We start from the raw sequence: 17,500 nt of genomic DNA on the forward strand, positions 1-17,500 counted from the left end.
TCTCTCGCTCCGTCCAGCTCTCCGAAATTCTCCGAAATCAGCACTCTGAGCGAAGAATATAAAGTCGCTGTGCTGGTTTCCCGTAAGCCGTGTCTGAGCTAAACTATCCGAATGTGCGTCTCGGGCTGGCGCTACCTGGCAACCGCAGAGAGGTACGTTCGTCAAAGCAAGCATGGACGGGTAGTGCTTAGATATTTCACATTTAAGACGGTATTAGGAGTTATGGACTGTAATCTACACTGTGGGCTATAATCGCACACCTCCTCACAATCGGCTCACAATGAGCGGTTAATCTGATGGTTAATCTGACGGCAGGGAGGTAATCCAGTCTCAGATTTCAAATGCAGCACATCACCTACACAAAAGACACTGGCAACTGAACGGAAACTCACTCTCTCTCTCTCTCGCTCTCTCTCTCTCTCTCTCTCTCTCTCTCTCTCATTGTAAGTGGGCTCTGTGAAGAGTCTGATAATGTCATTGAGAGGACTGATTCTAGCTTGTTGTACACAGTCACTCGGTCAAGAGCTTTAAGTGGAGCTTTCTGAACACGAAGTGCTCACCGTCAAAAAAGTTCAGTTTCAGTTTCACCAAATGAGGGCTCTCCACATTTATCCACCTCTCACTTTGGCTACCAAACCAGATGCTTCTTGATTGGCCTTTCCTTTCTCGCTTCCTGATTGGCCATGTCTCGTCCATGTCTTTTAACCCTTTCCTTCCCTATTCCCTGTCCTGACCACGTTAAAGCTCCAGACGATGGTGAGGTGTCACACAAGCCCTGCTGGTCGGCAGTCACAGTTCACCTCTTAGTGCATGTGAGCAGCGTGTGATCGCATGGCTGCAAATTCGCGATTCTGATCCTTCTGTTGCTCGTGGGCCTTAACTGGAGGGTAGTAGCCAGACGTGCGGTCACACGCAGGTCTACTCTGTCTGACGTGCGGTCACACGCAGGTCTACTCTGTCTGACGTGCGGTCGCACGCAGGTCTATTCTGTCTGACGTGCGGTCGCACGCAGGTCTACTCTGTCTGACGTGCGGTCACACGCAGGTCTACTCTGTCTGACGTGCGGTCGCACGCAGGTCTACTCTGTCTGACGTGCGGTCGCACGCAGGTCTACTCTGTCTGACGTGCGGTCGGTCGCACGCAGGTCTACTCTGTCTGACGTGCGGTCGCACGCAGGTCTACTCTGTCTGACGTGCGGTCGCACGCAGGTCTACTCTGTCTGACGTGCGGTCGCACGCAGGTCTACTCTGTCTGACGTGCGGTCGCACTCAGGTCTACTCTGTCTGACGTGCGGTCACACGCAGGTCTACTCTGTCTGACGTGCGGTCGGTCGCACGCAGGTCTACTCTGTCTGACGTGCGGTCGGTCGCACGCAGGTCTACTCTGTCTGACGTGCGGTCACACGCAGGTCTACTCTGTCTGATGTGCGGTCGCACGCAGGTCTACTCTGTCTGACGTGCGGTCGCACGCAGGTCTACTCTGTCTGACGTGCGGTCACACGCAGGTCTACTCTGTCTGACGTGCGGTCACACGCAGGTCTACTCTGTCTGACGTGCGGTCGGTCGCACGCAGGTCTACTCTGTCTGACGTGCGGTCGCACGCAGGTCTACTCTGTCTGACGTGCGGTCGCACGCAGGTCTACTCTGTCTGACGTGCGGTCGGTCGCACGCAGGTCTACTCTGTCTGACGTGCGGTCGCACGCAGGTCTACTCTGTCTGACGTGCGGTCGCACGCAGGTCTACTCTGTCTGACGTGCGGTCGCACGCAGGTCTACTCTGTCTGACGTGCGGTCGCACGCAGGTCTACTCTGTCTGACGTGCGGTCACACGCAGGTCTACTCTGTCTGACGTGCGATCACACGCAGGTCTACAGTGTCTGTATATTCACCCAGAGCCAGCTTACACTCATATTTGGGATGATATCAGTAAAGAACAGGGAGTGCTCGAGTGAGAGCGTGTGTGTGTGTGTGTGTGTGTGTGTGTGTGTGTGTAAGCGATTTTACAACATGGCCCTTACTGCACTGATGGCCCTGGACGACGACATCCTTGATGGCCACCAAGCCGCGCTGGCCTGAGGTCACAGCTTCAAAGACGATCTGCAGGGGCAGGGGAAGAGAGGCTGTAACCATGGTGATAAATAAGGACACACTGCAAACGAGGGTCTTACACAGGGTCTATGCCAGGAACCGAACGCCAAGGGCCCACGTCAGCGCAGAACACGCTCGCCATGAACAGTCAGAGCTGCTCCAGCAGTCTGGTCCCTGTTACTAAATAAAATAGCATATTTACATGTATACAAACATCATATTTTACATATTTTGCTATTTTGCTATGTTTGGGGCTGTATCAAGTACAGAAAAGCTTGGGAAACACTGAGTGAAAGATTCTTCGCTTGGACCCGAGCTATACGGCTTTTGCATGCCTTAAAATCTTCAAATAAATCAAACATCTTATTACAATGTTGTTTTTAATGCATGACCTTTAAAAATGTGGTGACGTGTGACTTTTTGCTTGGCTGACCAGAGCAGGTAAAGCAGAAGGTTTCTAGTTTCTAGGGTGCCTTAAATCCACCTGGCCCCGCAACTGGCATATCTGGTCTACGCTAATGATTACTTAGGCCTGTGCGAGAGAAAGGGACTCTGGGATATATGGAGAGTGTTTCGTAGCAGTGGCACATCTGATAAACGACTCAGGGTCTATGGCTCAGCGAGCCAGGGCCGCGTGTTAAAAGGCATGGCCGGCATTTCCTGCTGATAACGAACACAACCAGACGCGGCTAATTTTAAACGTGCAGCCGCACACATGCGGAACACATGCGCCTCGACACAAGAGCGTGGACGTGGACGTTCTATTTTGGAACGCCCTGATGCTGCTTCGCGGGCGTATGGCGGGGTGTCTCCTGTACGCAGGATGCTTCGAAGGGGCCGAGAACCGTACGGGACAGATGCCGTACCCTGCGACGCCTCAGAGAGCAGGCAAATATAGCCTAACACGCACCAGCAGGCGCCAAGAGATCCAGACCGCTCAGGGAGGCATGGAGTTTTCCTTCAGCGCTTCTCAGGGGAGCCGTGGTGGGAGACGACGAAATGCGGGACACGCCCCGCTCTCTGGGCGTGGTGCTGCCTGGCCTACGCAGGCCACGCCCCCTCCTCGACCGCAAAGCTGGGGGGGGTTGCCCGCCAGGCAGAGGCCCAGAGCGATGCACTGCTGCGGGGATGGTGTATGAACAGCTCATGCCTCCACACGCAGGCTTCCTCGCAAAGGCTGAGAAACTTGCAGAAAGTGTCGGTAACCTTCACATTTTCGTTGGGATCTCTACGAGAACAGCAAAATGTGGAAGGCTGTTAAAGCCACGCTAGGCTACACCTGGAGAGAACCAAAAAGACTTTAGTTGCATAAGGAAAAGAAAGAAAAACAAATCCTGGACCAAAAGAGGCTAACGCGCGTACTCCGAACAGCTCAGAGCGAGAGGCTCTTAGCCTCTCTCGTCTTTTTTCTGAGTCTTCCCTCTATCATTAGAAACCAGCCTCGCCGGCGAGGTCACGGACGCCCACCGGATGACACCCTAATTATCGGCCCTTCTCCCCTTCGCAGGAAGCCGAACGCCAGTGGCTCGGGGTCGTCACTGGGAGCCGTCATTAACGGGCAGCCTCTCCCGCCTCTCTTCTGTCCCGAGGCCGCGACGGGACACACCTGTAGGAGCTTCCGGTCGTGTGGGAAAACCGAACGCGGACGCGGCCCCCTCGTACCGCCGGGCATGTTAGGCGCACATGGTAATTAGCATCAGGAAGATGCAGGGGGCGCGAGGGCACGCTTCACTGGACACCATGTCATGGCGTTCTCTGGGTCAAGCGCAGCGATGTTGGGATCAGCCGTGGCGTCTGGTTCTGGAAGCCGGTTCTTGTTGAAAGCCAGTTGTGGTCGACAATTTTTTTTTTTTAATTTGAGTGACATGATATTTAAAATTCAAAACATTTCAAAGTCTTGGTATGCAACCTGACTGCAGTTTAATTAGAACAGAGGAGACAATGTATTTTCAGTGAAGAAAAACACAGAATCAACCCTATAATTACAAAATAATGGCCAAAGCACCAGGTGGCTTCATTCTGACAATCACTAACGATAACCTTGCAATTAAAGCTACCTCTAATTATCTCTTTGCTAATTAGACACGAATCTACGGTGCATCGTCTCTGGTCTTGTCTCCGGCGGCAAAGCGAAAATCTTCGCTCCTGGTTTGCGGGTGAAGCCTTTTTCACGAGCTCGCCTGCTAACCTCAAGCGAAATGTTACGAACCTTCCTTAAGATTGTCACTCTCCCCAAGAAAGGGAATGTTGTAATAACAAAGCAGTTTCCACATGGTTCTGAAATCCACTTGTAGGAAGGTGAACACTTAGATATGCAAGCAAACAAAGCAAAATGGTTTTGTGAGGTAAAGAGAAACCAGCTGTAAAGTTTGCAAGCCATCAGTCCAAAGGTCAGATTATTTCAAATATGCGAGGGTGGCCTACACGCTACTCTGGGCCGCTCCCGAACATACCAGCGCCTGGAGGGACACACGCCCAGACGGCACATGCCTCAGGGTTTTGGAGATCCTGCAATAACTAGCCCAGCTGCTGAGCTCGGCCACGTTCAGTCCTTCAGCAGCTTTGATGGAGCTGTGTCATAATCTCAGGATTACTCGTTACCACAGCGCTAAAAACGGATCAGAAGTGGGGGGGGGGGTGGTGCTGTTTTTTTAATGAAGGGCGAGGTTATGGCCAGGAGCTAATGGGAGTACAACTCCATGGCTCGCCATCACGCCATCACCCTCTCCGAGGACCCCAGGAGCGGATCATAAAAACGGCCAAATGACTGCCGGTGCCACAGACTTCATTGCCCTCAGCTACTGGTCTTGTGGGAATGATTGTTTTAATATTTCCGTTTTTCTATAGTCATCTGCATACAAAGCTCGCATAAAGTGAAAATTAACCAGATTAGTGATGCATAAATAATTTATTAGGTTTGCCGAGCTGAAATCATGCAAACGATATGATGGATTATTCTAACTCTCTGCATTAAAACAGTTACTTTATACTCTGCCTCTGAATGCTTTATAAAGACCCATTAAAAGCTATAAACCTGTAATAAACCCGATATATATAAACGAGCAAGGCTGTGCTGGGGGCATTGCTCGACAGGACCTAGGGGCGTGGCCTGGTCCCGCTGCTTCTAATTGGCTAATTCGGTGGTGCCGTGGTTCGTTCTGCGAGGTCAGGAAGTCTCAGTCTGTCAATTAGCCGCAGACGCCCCGCCGGCCCCCGAGGAGCCAGGCGACTAATAACCGGGCGCGCGTGAAATCAGCCTCACCTCGGCAGACGCCGCAGCAACCTCTCCGCGAGCAAAAATAAACGACCACGGAGCGAGGAAATGCAATTTTTTCCCCCCCCTAATGTAGTGAGGAAGGGGTTATTATTTGGAGCAAGGGACAAAGAGAGCCAGAGACGAGGGAATACGAGAGAGGGCGCGAGAGAGAGAGAAAGAAAGCGAGAGGAGAACTGGGAGAGAATTGGGGAAAATAAATCAAAGAATGGCCAGACAGGTGAGAAGAGAAGAAAAGAGTGAGAAGCACATTGACTGAGGTGAGCATCTTTAACTGTGAATATATATGACATATACATATAAAATACCACATACGTCTACCCTTCGTAGCATGTAGTATTGTCAAAAACTTGATGTTAAAATAGGTGTAAATGTTGCATTGTATCAAAAGACACAAAGACAGAAACACAAAGACAGAAAAAGTGTAAAAATATCCAGGAACATGTCAGTTTTCACAGTAATTACCCACAACCACCCTCTTACCCACAGCCACCCTCTTACCTGGTAGAAGTTGGGCCAGTAGATGCTGACAGCGAGTTCCACTTGGCTCCAGGTCCTGCTGACGGGCCCAGAGATGTTCCAGACGGGCAGCCCCGTAGGACTGTGGTTCTCCTTGATGTAGACACTGAGGCGTCCAGGGCTGCCGCTGCCCTGGCTCGACACCAAGTAGCGGAGGGTGACGCAGTGGGTATCGTTCTCTTTGAGCTGGGGGCTGAGGAGCAGGGCCTTCTGGCCCGAGAAACGGCCCGACGTGTTGACCATCACGAAGGCGGCGCCTGCCGACAGAGGAGGGAGAGGTGGGACAGGACAGGTCCGTGAGCGAGGGTGGGAACGCGGGACGTTTCGGTCGCGAGGAGATTCGCCTTCGCCGCATAGCACGTCAGGATAGGCTCGGAAGGAGGCGGAACTCCAGGACTGGACATTAATGTTGTAACCAAGGGATCAACCTCGCAGGCACTGTTGTTTAAAGCAGTCCTGGGGAGCACAGGAGTGGTGGGATCTCTGAGGATTTGCTCTCCGAAAGAGTCCATCTCACTGTCCTTTCTGTGAGACATATGGCATACATTAGCATATTGATCAACATGGGGAAAGCCTTTTTTCTGCCAGTAATTGACTAAAATGGAGCCACTTCATTAAGGGAACTGCATAGTTCATCTTAATTAGCATCACTAATTAATATATATCTGATCTAATTAAGACACTTAGCTGGAGCCACATCAGCATATACAATGGCTTGCCTGTGTCGGACGCGCTTCGGAAACCGACACCGGGAGATGGCGGGAAAACTGTTGCACGTGCGGTTCATTTAGCCGCCATGCCGCTACGGACAATCCCGTGACCCTTCGGCCTGCGTGGTGATCCGGTCACGGCGCGTAAACAAGAACAGCTGATGGAATGGCTGCGCATTCAATGATTCTAATCACAACACACACACACACACACACACACACACACACGGATGCACACCCAGAGCAGAGGTATTAGTCGCACAAAGGCCGGCCCAATCTGACAAGGGTTCTTCGATAATTATCAGATGGCATAAAGGTTAATACAATTCTCTTACTACCGGCCAATAACAGGCAGGCGGGCGGGATTGTATTGACAATACTTTCAGTGAAAAGGGCAGATCCTAGCCTATCAGCAATCATAGCCACTGGAATCCTATTTACCCTTTCACTGTCTCTCTCTCTCTCTCTCGCTCTCTCTCTCTCTCTCTCTCTCTCGCTCTCTCTCTCTCTCTCTCTCTCGCTCTCTCTCTCTCTCGCTCTCTCTCTCTCTCTCTCTCTCGCTCGCTCTCTCTCTCTCTCTCTCTCTCTCTCTCTCTCTCTCTCTCTCTCTCTCTCTGTCACAGCACCTTAGTGATAAGTAGGAAAGTTGGACTGTTTGACTTCAAAAGCTCGGAGAGTAATCACTCTGACAGCAGAGTGGGACAGAGCAAAGTGGAACAGATACAGGGTGACATTAGCAAGTTACGTTAAGCTGCACAGAGACGCCCACCTAGCGGGGAGAGAGAGGGGGGGATAGAGAGACAGAGAGAGTGAGAGTTGAACAGAGACAGCAACGATAGGAAACACCAATTAAACGGTCTTCTTTTTCAGCCTTACCTTCAAAAGAAGAATGTGCCCTAGTGACGTGATTACATACAGACATAAAAGCTACACCCGCCTGCCTGGGCTGTTAGTGGGAACTGGAGCCCACTCCGCCCCCCCACACATGCTTATCCAGGAGAGGGCGGAGAGGAGGATGAGTGCGATGAAGGTGTGAGGGAGGTGGGGGAGACACCGCACTGGAGATATTAGAATCAGCCACTCTCCCTGCGAGTCTGATGTTGGTTGTGTTCCTGAAGACTTGATTAGAATAATCGCTAATGAGCGCCCAGCGCTCTGCCGCGTCCTGCTGTCTTAGTGAGGGCCCGCTCGGACATACGCACGTGCACGCTCACGCACGCTCATGCGAGCGGCGTGTCCATTTGTTCCCCGCGGGTGGTGGCTGACTCACAGGGTGATCTGTGCATCGTGTTCTGAGCCAAACAGCTGAGTAACAAGCACACAGTCACAAGCTCCCCGTGGCACCGCTCAGCACAGCCTAACGCTGACCACGCAGGGGACCGGCTGCAGGGCGCAGGGTGCAGGGCACAGGGTGTAGGGCGTAGGGTGCAGGGTGCAGGGTGCAGGGTGTAGGGTGCAGGGTGTAGGGTACAGGGTGTAGGGCGTAGGGTGCAGGGCGTAGGGTGCAGGGTGCAGAGTGTAGGGTGCAGGGCACAGGGTGTAGGGTGTAGGGTGCAGAGTGCAGGGCATAGGGTGTAGAGTGTAGGGTGTAGGGCACAGGATGTAGGATGCAGAATGTAGAGTGCAGGCAGTAGGGTGTAGGGTGTAGGGTGTAGAGCACAGGGTGTAGGGCACAGGTTGCAGGGTGTAGGGCACAGGGTGTAGGGCGTAGGGTGCAGGGCGTAGGGTGCAGGGTGTAGCCTGTAGGGTGTAGAGTGTAGGGTACAGGGTGTAGGGCACAGGGTGTAGGGCACAGGGTGTAGGGCGTAGGGTGTAGAATGTAGGGCGCAGGTTGCAGGGTGTAGGGCACAGGGTGTAGGGCGTAGGGTGTAGGGCGTAGGGTGCAGGGTGTAGGGCACAGGTTGCAGGGTGTAGGGCGTAGGGTGCAGGGCGTAGGGTGCAGGGTGTAGCCTGTAGGGCGTAGGGTGTAGGGCACAGGGTGTAGGGTGTAGGGCGTAGGGTGCAGGGTGTAGCCTGTAGGGTGTAGAGTGTAGGGTGTAGGGCACAGGGTGTAGGGCGTAGGGTGTAGAGTGTAGGGTGTAGGGCGTAGGGTGTAGAGTGTAGGGTGTAGGGTGCAGGGTATAGCCTGTAGGGTGTAGTTTGTAGGGTGTAGAGAATGACTGGCTTGTAGTATCCAGCTCAGTGAGCATGTGCATGTTCAGGCAAGAGTGATGCTAGCTCCTGGTCAGATGCGTAGTTTTACAGAAGAACTTGCACATGCCAAAGAAAACCACAAAAACGGTCCGTATCGCGCACACACACACACACACACACACACACACACACACGTAAACAGCACATAACAGGCTAGTTCACGCTCATCCCTGAGCAGCTGTGCTCTCAGCTCACACCATTATGGCCCTCTCTCCACTCACCCTGGATAATTAGCCACCTACTCTAACGGCAAATGAGAATCAGAGCGGTTTAGCTGTGGACTAACGCATCAAGCGCGAGCATGCATTTCTCTACCTGTCTCTCTCCCACTCAATTCTCATTCTCCCTCTCTCCTTCTCTCTCTCCTTCCCTCTCTCTAACTCCCCAACCCCCCCCCCACCCCCACCCCCCGCCTGCTCCTTTAACGGAGCAGTGCTCGGGAGCCAATTAAAAGCGGCTCTTGCCGGCTGGCCGCATCCTGGCGGGTGTGCTGGACTGCTCTTGTAAAGGGCACGCCATTCAGGCCTGCACGTCAGGGCGCTCGGGGGGACTTTATTATCGGGCCGGCCGGGACAGGGGCCACGGCCGACACTCCAACGCCTACCAAAGACACGACAGTCTGAGCGTCGGCACGGCGATGGCCACGTCAGGCCAACCTCAGGCGGCCTCGCCGTGCTTTATTGCGAACGAGGTCGCAGCGGCTGCTAAGTAACGGCGCGCGATTTCTGTTAGGAGCAGTTTCAGTTTAAGGGTCACGCGTCATGAGTACCTTTACGTGAAATTGTTAAGCTAGCTATACTTTCTATTGCAAGATCCAGTTAACCAATCAGAACCCTTACGTCACAACTGCTATTTGAACATAACAAAATACTAATAGCTACCAGCACTGGAGACATCACTACTACAAGAACTACAGAAAGACCTTGGACTACTGAACAACGGCCTCTGTTAGGTTACAGCACGCTGAGTGTAGGAACGAACATCCTGTTTTTGCTGCAATCTCATTTCAATGCTGCGTTCTGACAAACCCCCAGCAGTCCTGACAAGGTGTGACCATTACCTACGGCCTGCCAGGGCTGCACTAATTTACCCAGAGGCCCCTGCTGCCGTCCTCTCGCCAAGGGGCTGAGGGGTTCGTTTATTCCAGGAAAAAGCAGCATCTAAAGCCTCGTTATGTCAGCCCGGGCTGCTAGGCTGAGGTGTCAGGCCTAACACCACAGCTAATTAAAAACCTCCAGCACGGGAGGGAAGTGTGTTTTGTGTTGGGGGGGGGGGGGGTTGCGAGGGGTGTGGCTGTTGGACAACCTAACAACGTACTCCATTTGTCCACGTGGACACCCGAAGCGCAGTGCATGTTTCGGGCAGTAATCCGAACACAAGATGAGACAAGTTTGACTCTGGGGCGTGGACGTAACCCGGACAGCAACCGATGAGGTCACACTCAGCCTTGAAAAGGGCTGGAAATGTAAAAAAAATGTTTCATTTGACGCAATTTCTCTTCATCTACTTTGAAAACAGGCAGCTGCGCGTCACAATAACTCAGCATAAGTCTGCGCACCCTGTGTAAGACAGCGAAAACGTAATGAAAAATTAAACAGCTCATACTGATCAAACTCAACTCCAGGGAGCATTCTGTTTCATCTTAACGTTCGCATAACTAAAAGGGTTAAAAAAAAACAAAACAAAAAAAAAAAAAACACACTATTCGAGAGTAATATTCACAATTATGGTCTCGCCTCACCTAATTTAGTTTGCGGCGACACCGAACTGTCCGCTGCTAATCATCAAACCTATAGGTGTGAGGCAGGGAGCTGTTTGGGCTCATTATGGCTTGAGTGATGGCTAAAATGAGGGGATATAATTTGCGGTAATGACTGGCGCTCATTACTTCGCTCGGTGGCTCAGGTCCTGAACCGCTGAAAAATCATTACGTGGCGGAAATCAGAATGAAGGGCCACTCTCGGGGCCAGCAAAACCTCCAGGACCGGTTTGTTAATAAAACCGGCAGGGGAAAGGCCCGCCGGCCGCGCACGAAATGTCAGCGAGGACGAGGCTGTTCTCGCATCCCGCCGCCAATCAAAGACGCTCTCGCTGTGCAGCGTCGTGGGCGCCGTGGCCTCCGCTCGATTAACCGTTGTGCTTTCGGGAACTTTCTCTCTGTTCCACTTGCCGTTCTTTTTTCGAAAAGGAAGGCAAGGTTGGGGGGTGTAACGGCGATTACGTTTCACGCGATTTTTTTTTTCCCTTCCCTGAAAAACCTCCCTGACACCCTGACTCAGTTCTGTCGCTCTTACACGAAGATACGCTTGTGAGCTCTGAATTCTGTGTCTGAAAAGAGAATGTAAAAAAAAAAAAGTAAAAATAAAAACGGGGCTGATTCCGGTCCTCTTCCGCTCCGGTCCGACCGGCCGGGGAACGGCCACAGCTGGACGTGTCGGGATATCGTTAGCTCCGTGTGGCCCATGCTACTCTCAGCCCGTGGAGGGCTTTACTAAACCAGGCCAGCTGACTTCTTCCCGATCTTAAGGGCCTTTTGGCGGAATCGGACCCGGCGTCGTCGCCGCTACCGCTTCTACCACTAAACAGCATCAACCCACCCCCAGAACAAGGAGAGCAACGTATGGATCCACAGAAGGAGGTGAAATAAATGGTGATGATGAGTGCTTAATTCAGTTAATGAGGCTGAGAAGACACTGCTTCCGAAACTTCACACAAAGAAAAAGAAAGAAACAGACTTCCTCTGTCTTGATGCTGATGCATTCCTGAGCATTCTGTACTTTCAGATGTACAGAGTACAGAGAAATAACAAAGTTGATATCAGGATACAAAGAAAACAAACAGTGTTGGTTACCGCTCGCATGCGCACACACACACGCACACGCACACGCACAGCAGGTCACCAGCACACGGCAAACACCAGCGCACCCAGCGACCCGTCTTCTGAAGCTCCGCCGGAGTAAACCATCACCCATCCTGCCACCCAAACACCTCGTCTGAACGAAACCCAACCTGCCAACTAAAAGCAGAGTGCGTTCCTGTTTGCGCATACCCGTCTGAGGATAAGGCTCAGCCTTAGCTGAAATTGATACAGTGTTTAACATAATAGAGTGTGTCTGGGTAACATAATTAATCTGAACAGCTAGAGCGCTGTAGCCCCCCCCCCCCCCCCCAATATCCTCCAGACGAGAGATCCTGGCCAAGTAAAGGAGGGAGAGAGAGAGAGAGAGAGAGAGAGAGCAGTGAAGAGAGTGATAGAGGGGGACAGGAAGAATGAGAAAGAAGAGAGTGATGCAGATGTTTTTCGTCTAATGTCCTTTTCTTCGTTATCGTCACTGGATCGCTGTGCTCTGTTTTGGTTCATTCTGACGTTCTCCTGATTTTCGTGTTGTTTGTATTTTTATCCCCTATAAAAACTCTTATTCATCTGTGTATGAATGATGCATTTAGATATACTGTATTGCTTTGACAACATTGGGTGTTTTATCCTGTCATGCCAATAAAGCTAATTTGATTTGAGAGACAGAGAGAGAGAGAAGGAGAGAGAGAGAGGTTGGAATTACCCCCTCGCACGCAGGCCCAGATTCATGCGCATCTATTTTTTTTTAATTGTCGACTCTGAGATGCAACCAAACCGGTTCTGCATGCGCTAATGTCAGGAGATTCCCCCAGCAGATGCATTTCAATTGATTAATTCATTTTTGAAAAATGTTCAAGCCAGGAACATTTCAACAGGAACTCCACCCGCACCAGTGAACGGAGAGGGCAGAGTGGAGGGGTAGGATAGGATGGAGAGTGTGTGTGTGTGTGTGTGTGTGTGTGTGTGTATATATATGTCTGGCAGGGAGGGGGAATGCAATTCCAGAGCAGTTCACAAACTCAAACCCCTGTGCTTCGCTGCTAAAAAAATATTTTAAACTCGTGACACAGGCTGTTTACTACAGAGCACTGCTAACTGTTAAATGGGTCAGACGTTTCAGTGGAGCGGAGTCGATCAGTCAGTGAGGTACAGCGTTCCCTTGCTCTGGGTGTTAAATTTGCTGCTAGTTGCATCTCCATGCGTCGGACGCGCGGGCATTATGCGTGTACGTGACCTGTAGCGCGTTACATGAAAGTGCGCATGACTTATTACGATTTACTCAAATTCAGAGTCAGACTTTTACTTCTTTAAGTCTTTTAATAAGGCTGTGCTCGCCGCTCTGCCGGGCAGCCAGTCGGACGGGCGAGATCAATAGCTGTTGCCGCGGGCAACCGCTTCGCAACGCGTGAGAGTCGCCTTCGCGCCAGGGCGATTGATCTGCCTCGACCCTGACGCTTTGATCCGGGATCAGGAGAGCTCCTCCAGGGCACTTTAAAGTTTTAGCCTGTCGTGCTCATGAGTGCGGGGGGTGGGGGGTTAAGGGTTAATGGAGCGGAGCACAGGGACGGGGTGTCGGGCCGGCGGGGGGTTGTGGGTTGGGGTCCCAGAGCGCGTTAAGCACATTGCCCGTGAGGAAGACTCTGATCGCAGAGGAACGGTACGGCATGCATGGGGAGCAGACGGGCGCTGCCAGGGTTAAGTGATAAAATCCCACTCATGGGCTCATGTGTGTCTGTGAATGGAAGCTGTTCTGATACAAGACACTACGCAACATTACACTAGGTGACTAGGTGAGTTCTGGATGTGTGGATGTGCATATGTGTGTTCACTGAATAAATCGTGTTTAAGACAAACATTCATTACACAGGGCAGTCTGTGCTGAGGTATTTCTATTCCTCCACTGTATGTTTCACTTACAGAGAGAGAGAGAGAGAGAGAGAGAGAGAGAGAGAGAGAGGGAGGAGCAAAATGGGTGTTATCCCCTGTCCTGTGCAGAGAGAGAGAGAGAGAGCACCCAGAGGGTGATGACCCCCCCCACACGTACCCAGAGAGAGAGAGCATGACCCCCCCACACGTGCCCAGAGAGAGAGAGAGAGAGAGAGAGAGAGAGAGAGAGAGAGCACCCAGAGGGTGATGACCCCCCACACGTGCCCAGAGAAAGAGAGCATGACCCCCCCACACGTGCCCAGAGAGAGAGAGAGAGAGAGAGAGAGCATCCAGAGGGTGATGACCCCCCCCACACGTGCCCAGAGAAAGAGCACCCAGAGGGTGATGACCCCCCACACGTGCCCAGAGAGAGAGAGCACCCAGAGGGTGATGACCCCCCACACATGCCCAGAGAGAGAGCACGCAGAGGGTGATGACCCCCCCCCACGTGCCCAGAGAGAGAGAGCACCCAGAGGGTGATGACCCCCCACACATGCCCAGAGAGAGAGCACCCAGTAGGTGATGACCCCCCATACATGCCCAGAGAGAGAGCACGCAGAGGGTGATGACCCCCCACACGTGCCCAGAGAGAGAGCACCCAGAGGGTGATGACCCCACACACGTGCCCAGAGAGAGAGAGCACCCAGAGGGTGATGACCCCCCACACATGCCCAGAGAGAGAGCACGCAGAGGGTGATGACCCCCCCCACGTGCCCAGAGAGAGAGAGCACCCAGAGGGTGATGACCCCCCACACATGCCCAGAGAGAGAGCACCCAGAGGGTGATGACCCCCCACACATGCCCAGAGAGAGAGCACGCAGAGGGTGATGACCCCCCACACGTGCCCAGAGAGAGAGCACCCAGAGGGTGATGACCCCCCACACATGCCCAGAGAGAGAGAGCACACAGAGGGTGATGACCCCCCACACGTGCCCAGAGAGAGAGCACGCAGAGGGTGATGACCCCCCACACGTGCCCAGAGAGAGAGCACCCAGAGGGTGATGACCCCCCACACATGCCCAGAGAGAGAGAGCACACAGAGGGTGATGACCCCCACACGTGCCCAGAGAGAGAGCACGCAGAGGGTGATGACCCCCCACACATGCCCAGAGAGAGAGAGCACACAGAGGGTGATGACCCCCCACACGTGCCCAGAGAAAGAGAGCACCCAGAGGGTGTTGACACTGTCACATTCTCATGCAAATAGGAGCTTGCAAATGGTGGTTCAGTCCACACACACACACACACACACACGGATCAATTCCATCGAAAGGAGTAAATGTGTTTCATTTTGGCAGGTCATTTCTCTTGAGTTGTAGAGCCGCTCGGCAGATGTATGTGGCATGTGGCAGACAAACAGGTTAACGGGCAATCAAACACGAAGTGGCTACTGCTAAAGTGACTTCTCCTGTCACTTGGAGAGAGGGGGAGATGGAGGGAGAGAGGGAGAAAAGAGGGAGGCAATCTGTGGCGCAGCATACGCATAATTAAAATTCATTCATTTCAAGTGGAGATCTTTGTTACGGTGTTTGTTTAGAGCGGAGATCTTTGTAACGGTGTTTGTTAAGAGCGGAGATCTTTGTTACGGTGTTTGTTAAGAGCGGAGATCTTTGTTACGGTGTTTGTTAGGAGCGGAGATCTTTGTTACGGTGTTTGTTTAGAGCGGAGATCTTTGTTACGGTGTTTGTTAAGAGCGGAGATCTTTGTTATGGTGTTTGTTTAGAGCGGAGATCTTTGTTACGGTGTTTGTTAAGAGCGGAGATCTTTGTTACGGTGTTTGTTTAGAGCGGAGATCTTTGTTACGGTGTTTGTTTAGAGCGGAGATCTTTGTTACGGTGTTTGTTAAGAGCGGAGATCTTTGTTATGGTGTTTGTTAAGAGCGGAGATCTTTGTTACGGTGTTTGTTTAGAGCGGAGATCTTTGTTACGGTGTTTGTTAAGAGCGGAGATCTTTGTTACGGTGTTTGTTAGGAGCGGAGATCTTTGTTACGGTGTTTGTTTAGAGCGGAGATCTTTGTTACGGTGTTTGTTAAGAGCGGAGATCTTTGTTACGGTGTTTGTTAGGAGCGGAGATCTTTGTTACGGTGTTTGTTTAGAGCGGAGATCTTTGTTACGGTGTTTGTTAAGAGCGGAGATCTTTGTTATGGTGTTTGTTAAGAGCGGAGATCTTTGTTACGGTGTTTGTTTAGAGCGGAGATCTTTGTTACGGTGTTTGTTAAGAGCGGAGATCTTTGTTACGGTGTTTGTTAAGAGCGGAGATCTTTGTTACAGTGTTTGTTTAGAGTGGAGATCTTTGTTACTGTTTATTTGGAGTGAAGATCTTTGTTACGGTGTTTGTTTAGACTGGAGAACTTTGTTACGGTGTTTGTTTAAACTGGAGAACTTTGTTACAGTCATTAAGGGTCTTTAAGGTAATTCAGTGGTTAAGGTACTTAACTTGTACTTAGAAGATTGCTGGTTCAAACCTCACCACTGCTAAGTTACTGCCTTTGGGCCCCTGAGCAATGCCCTTAACCCTCAGTTGCTCAAGTTATGCTTGGTCATAGTTGTCAGTTGCTTTGGATAAAAGTATCAGCTAAATGCCATGAATGTTCATTTAGGGTGGGGTCATTCTTTGTTACAGTGTGAGGAGAAGCAATGAAGAAGAAGCTCAAAACAGTTTGTCCATTAATTCCATTGGTGCTGTCAACGCTCAGCCACCTCATCTCAAACCTAGTGAAAAATGATCATTGCAACATGAAAGAGAGAGAGAAAATACAACAGTGAAATTTGAATCCTAGTGTTAGTGGAGAGAATAAATAGTTTCATGAAAATAGATTTCCCATGTTTTTTCATATAAAAATTAATTCCCTCATTTAGTCCCTTGTCTCATCAGCAGACCTGGGTAACTGATCACAGACTAAAGCAACTGATCCGAGACAGGGCTAATGGATTCCAGACCGGGGTAACCTGAGATTAACGCGAGAACTCAGGAAGAACCTACCCGTGCCAAGTCAGACCTACTTAGGTTGTCTCTGCGGTTACACCCAACCACTGCATCATTGTTACAGGGAACCTACTGATGTCAGACGGTAACAGCTGTGGTCATGGCGACATTGGTGTTTTTCTGTTTCTTCCTTTTGCTCCGACGGGCTCGAGCTTCACAGCAGCGTTATAAAGAACTGCAACCACACGCTGTGGGGTGTTAATTACACACTAAGGGATGTGTTCATGCAGTTAATGTCTTTCAGACTGGGGAGTCAGACCCTCCCATTGGGGTTTCAGATGCCACTGTCATCCAGGTGACTTTGGAGGGGCTATGGACTACATTTGCATCGTGTTCACTCATTCGCTGGAAATCAGGTGCCTCTGAAAGCTATGGTAGGAGTACTATAGACTGTGTTATGGAGTTTATGGAGGTGTTTCTGAATCCTCAAATTCACTCAGGGCTTCCACAGAACAGACAAAAATACTTTATCCCACATACTGAGTTTAGTGGGTCAGACTCCACTCAGTTGTAAGTGTCTTTGAGTGCGTGTGTGTGTTTGTTTGTTTATGTAGACATATATTTGAAGGTGTCTGTATGTGTGTTTTTGTGTGTTAGAGAACGCTCACCTGGAGGTGTCCATGGGTTGGTCGGGGGCTTCTCTTTGGTGTTGACCTGCTCCCACTCGAGGTCGTCCTCACGCCCCTGGCTGTAGCCACACACTGAGAGCGGCTTCTCGAAGCTGCAGTCGCCTGTGGAGAGAGGCCACGCCGTTCAGACCGCTGTCTGCAAACCCCGCCCCCTCCCCGCCCCTCATCTCAACTAACCCGTTCACAATGCAGTACGGCAAACAATGAGAGCGCTTTAAGTGAGATGGAGAGTAGGGGAAGCATGGTAGGTGCACTGCGACATACATTACCATCATTAGGCTCACGGCGGGCCAATTCCGCCGCCACGGAAACGAAGTGTCT

The 17,500-nt window shown here is 51.4% G+C and overlaps 1 protein-coding gene across 6 annotated transcripts in view; it reads right to left on the bottom strand.

Moving 5' to 3' along the window:
* LOC113588428 (receptor-type tyrosine-protein phosphatase mu) overlaps positions 1-17,500 on the bottom strand; it is a 164,263-nt gene that overhangs the window by 104,853 nt on the left and 41,910 nt on the right. For all 6 annotated transcript variants that reach the window (XM_081722646.1, XM_081722650.1, XM_081722649.1 and 3 more), the window contains exons 2-4: positions 17,159-17,281; positions 5,862-6,136; positions 2,017-2,095 (exon numbers count right to left, since the gene is read on the bottom strand). In XM_081722646.1, coding sequence (XP_081578772.1) covers positions 2,017-2,095; positions 5,862-6,136; positions 17,159-17,281 — 477 coding nt within the window. The remainder of the gene's footprint in view (positions 1-2,016; positions 2,096-5,861; positions 6,137-17,158; positions 17,282-17,500) is intronic.

This window comes from Electrophorus electricus, chromosome 11, assembly GCF_041902795.1.
Source record: "Electrophorus electricus isolate QZ-2024a chromosome 11, ASM4190279v1, whole genome shotgun sequence".
Taxonomy (NCBI): domain Eukaryota; kingdom Metazoa; phylum Chordata; class Actinopteri; order Gymnotiformes; family Gymnotidae; genus Electrophorus; species Electrophorus electricus.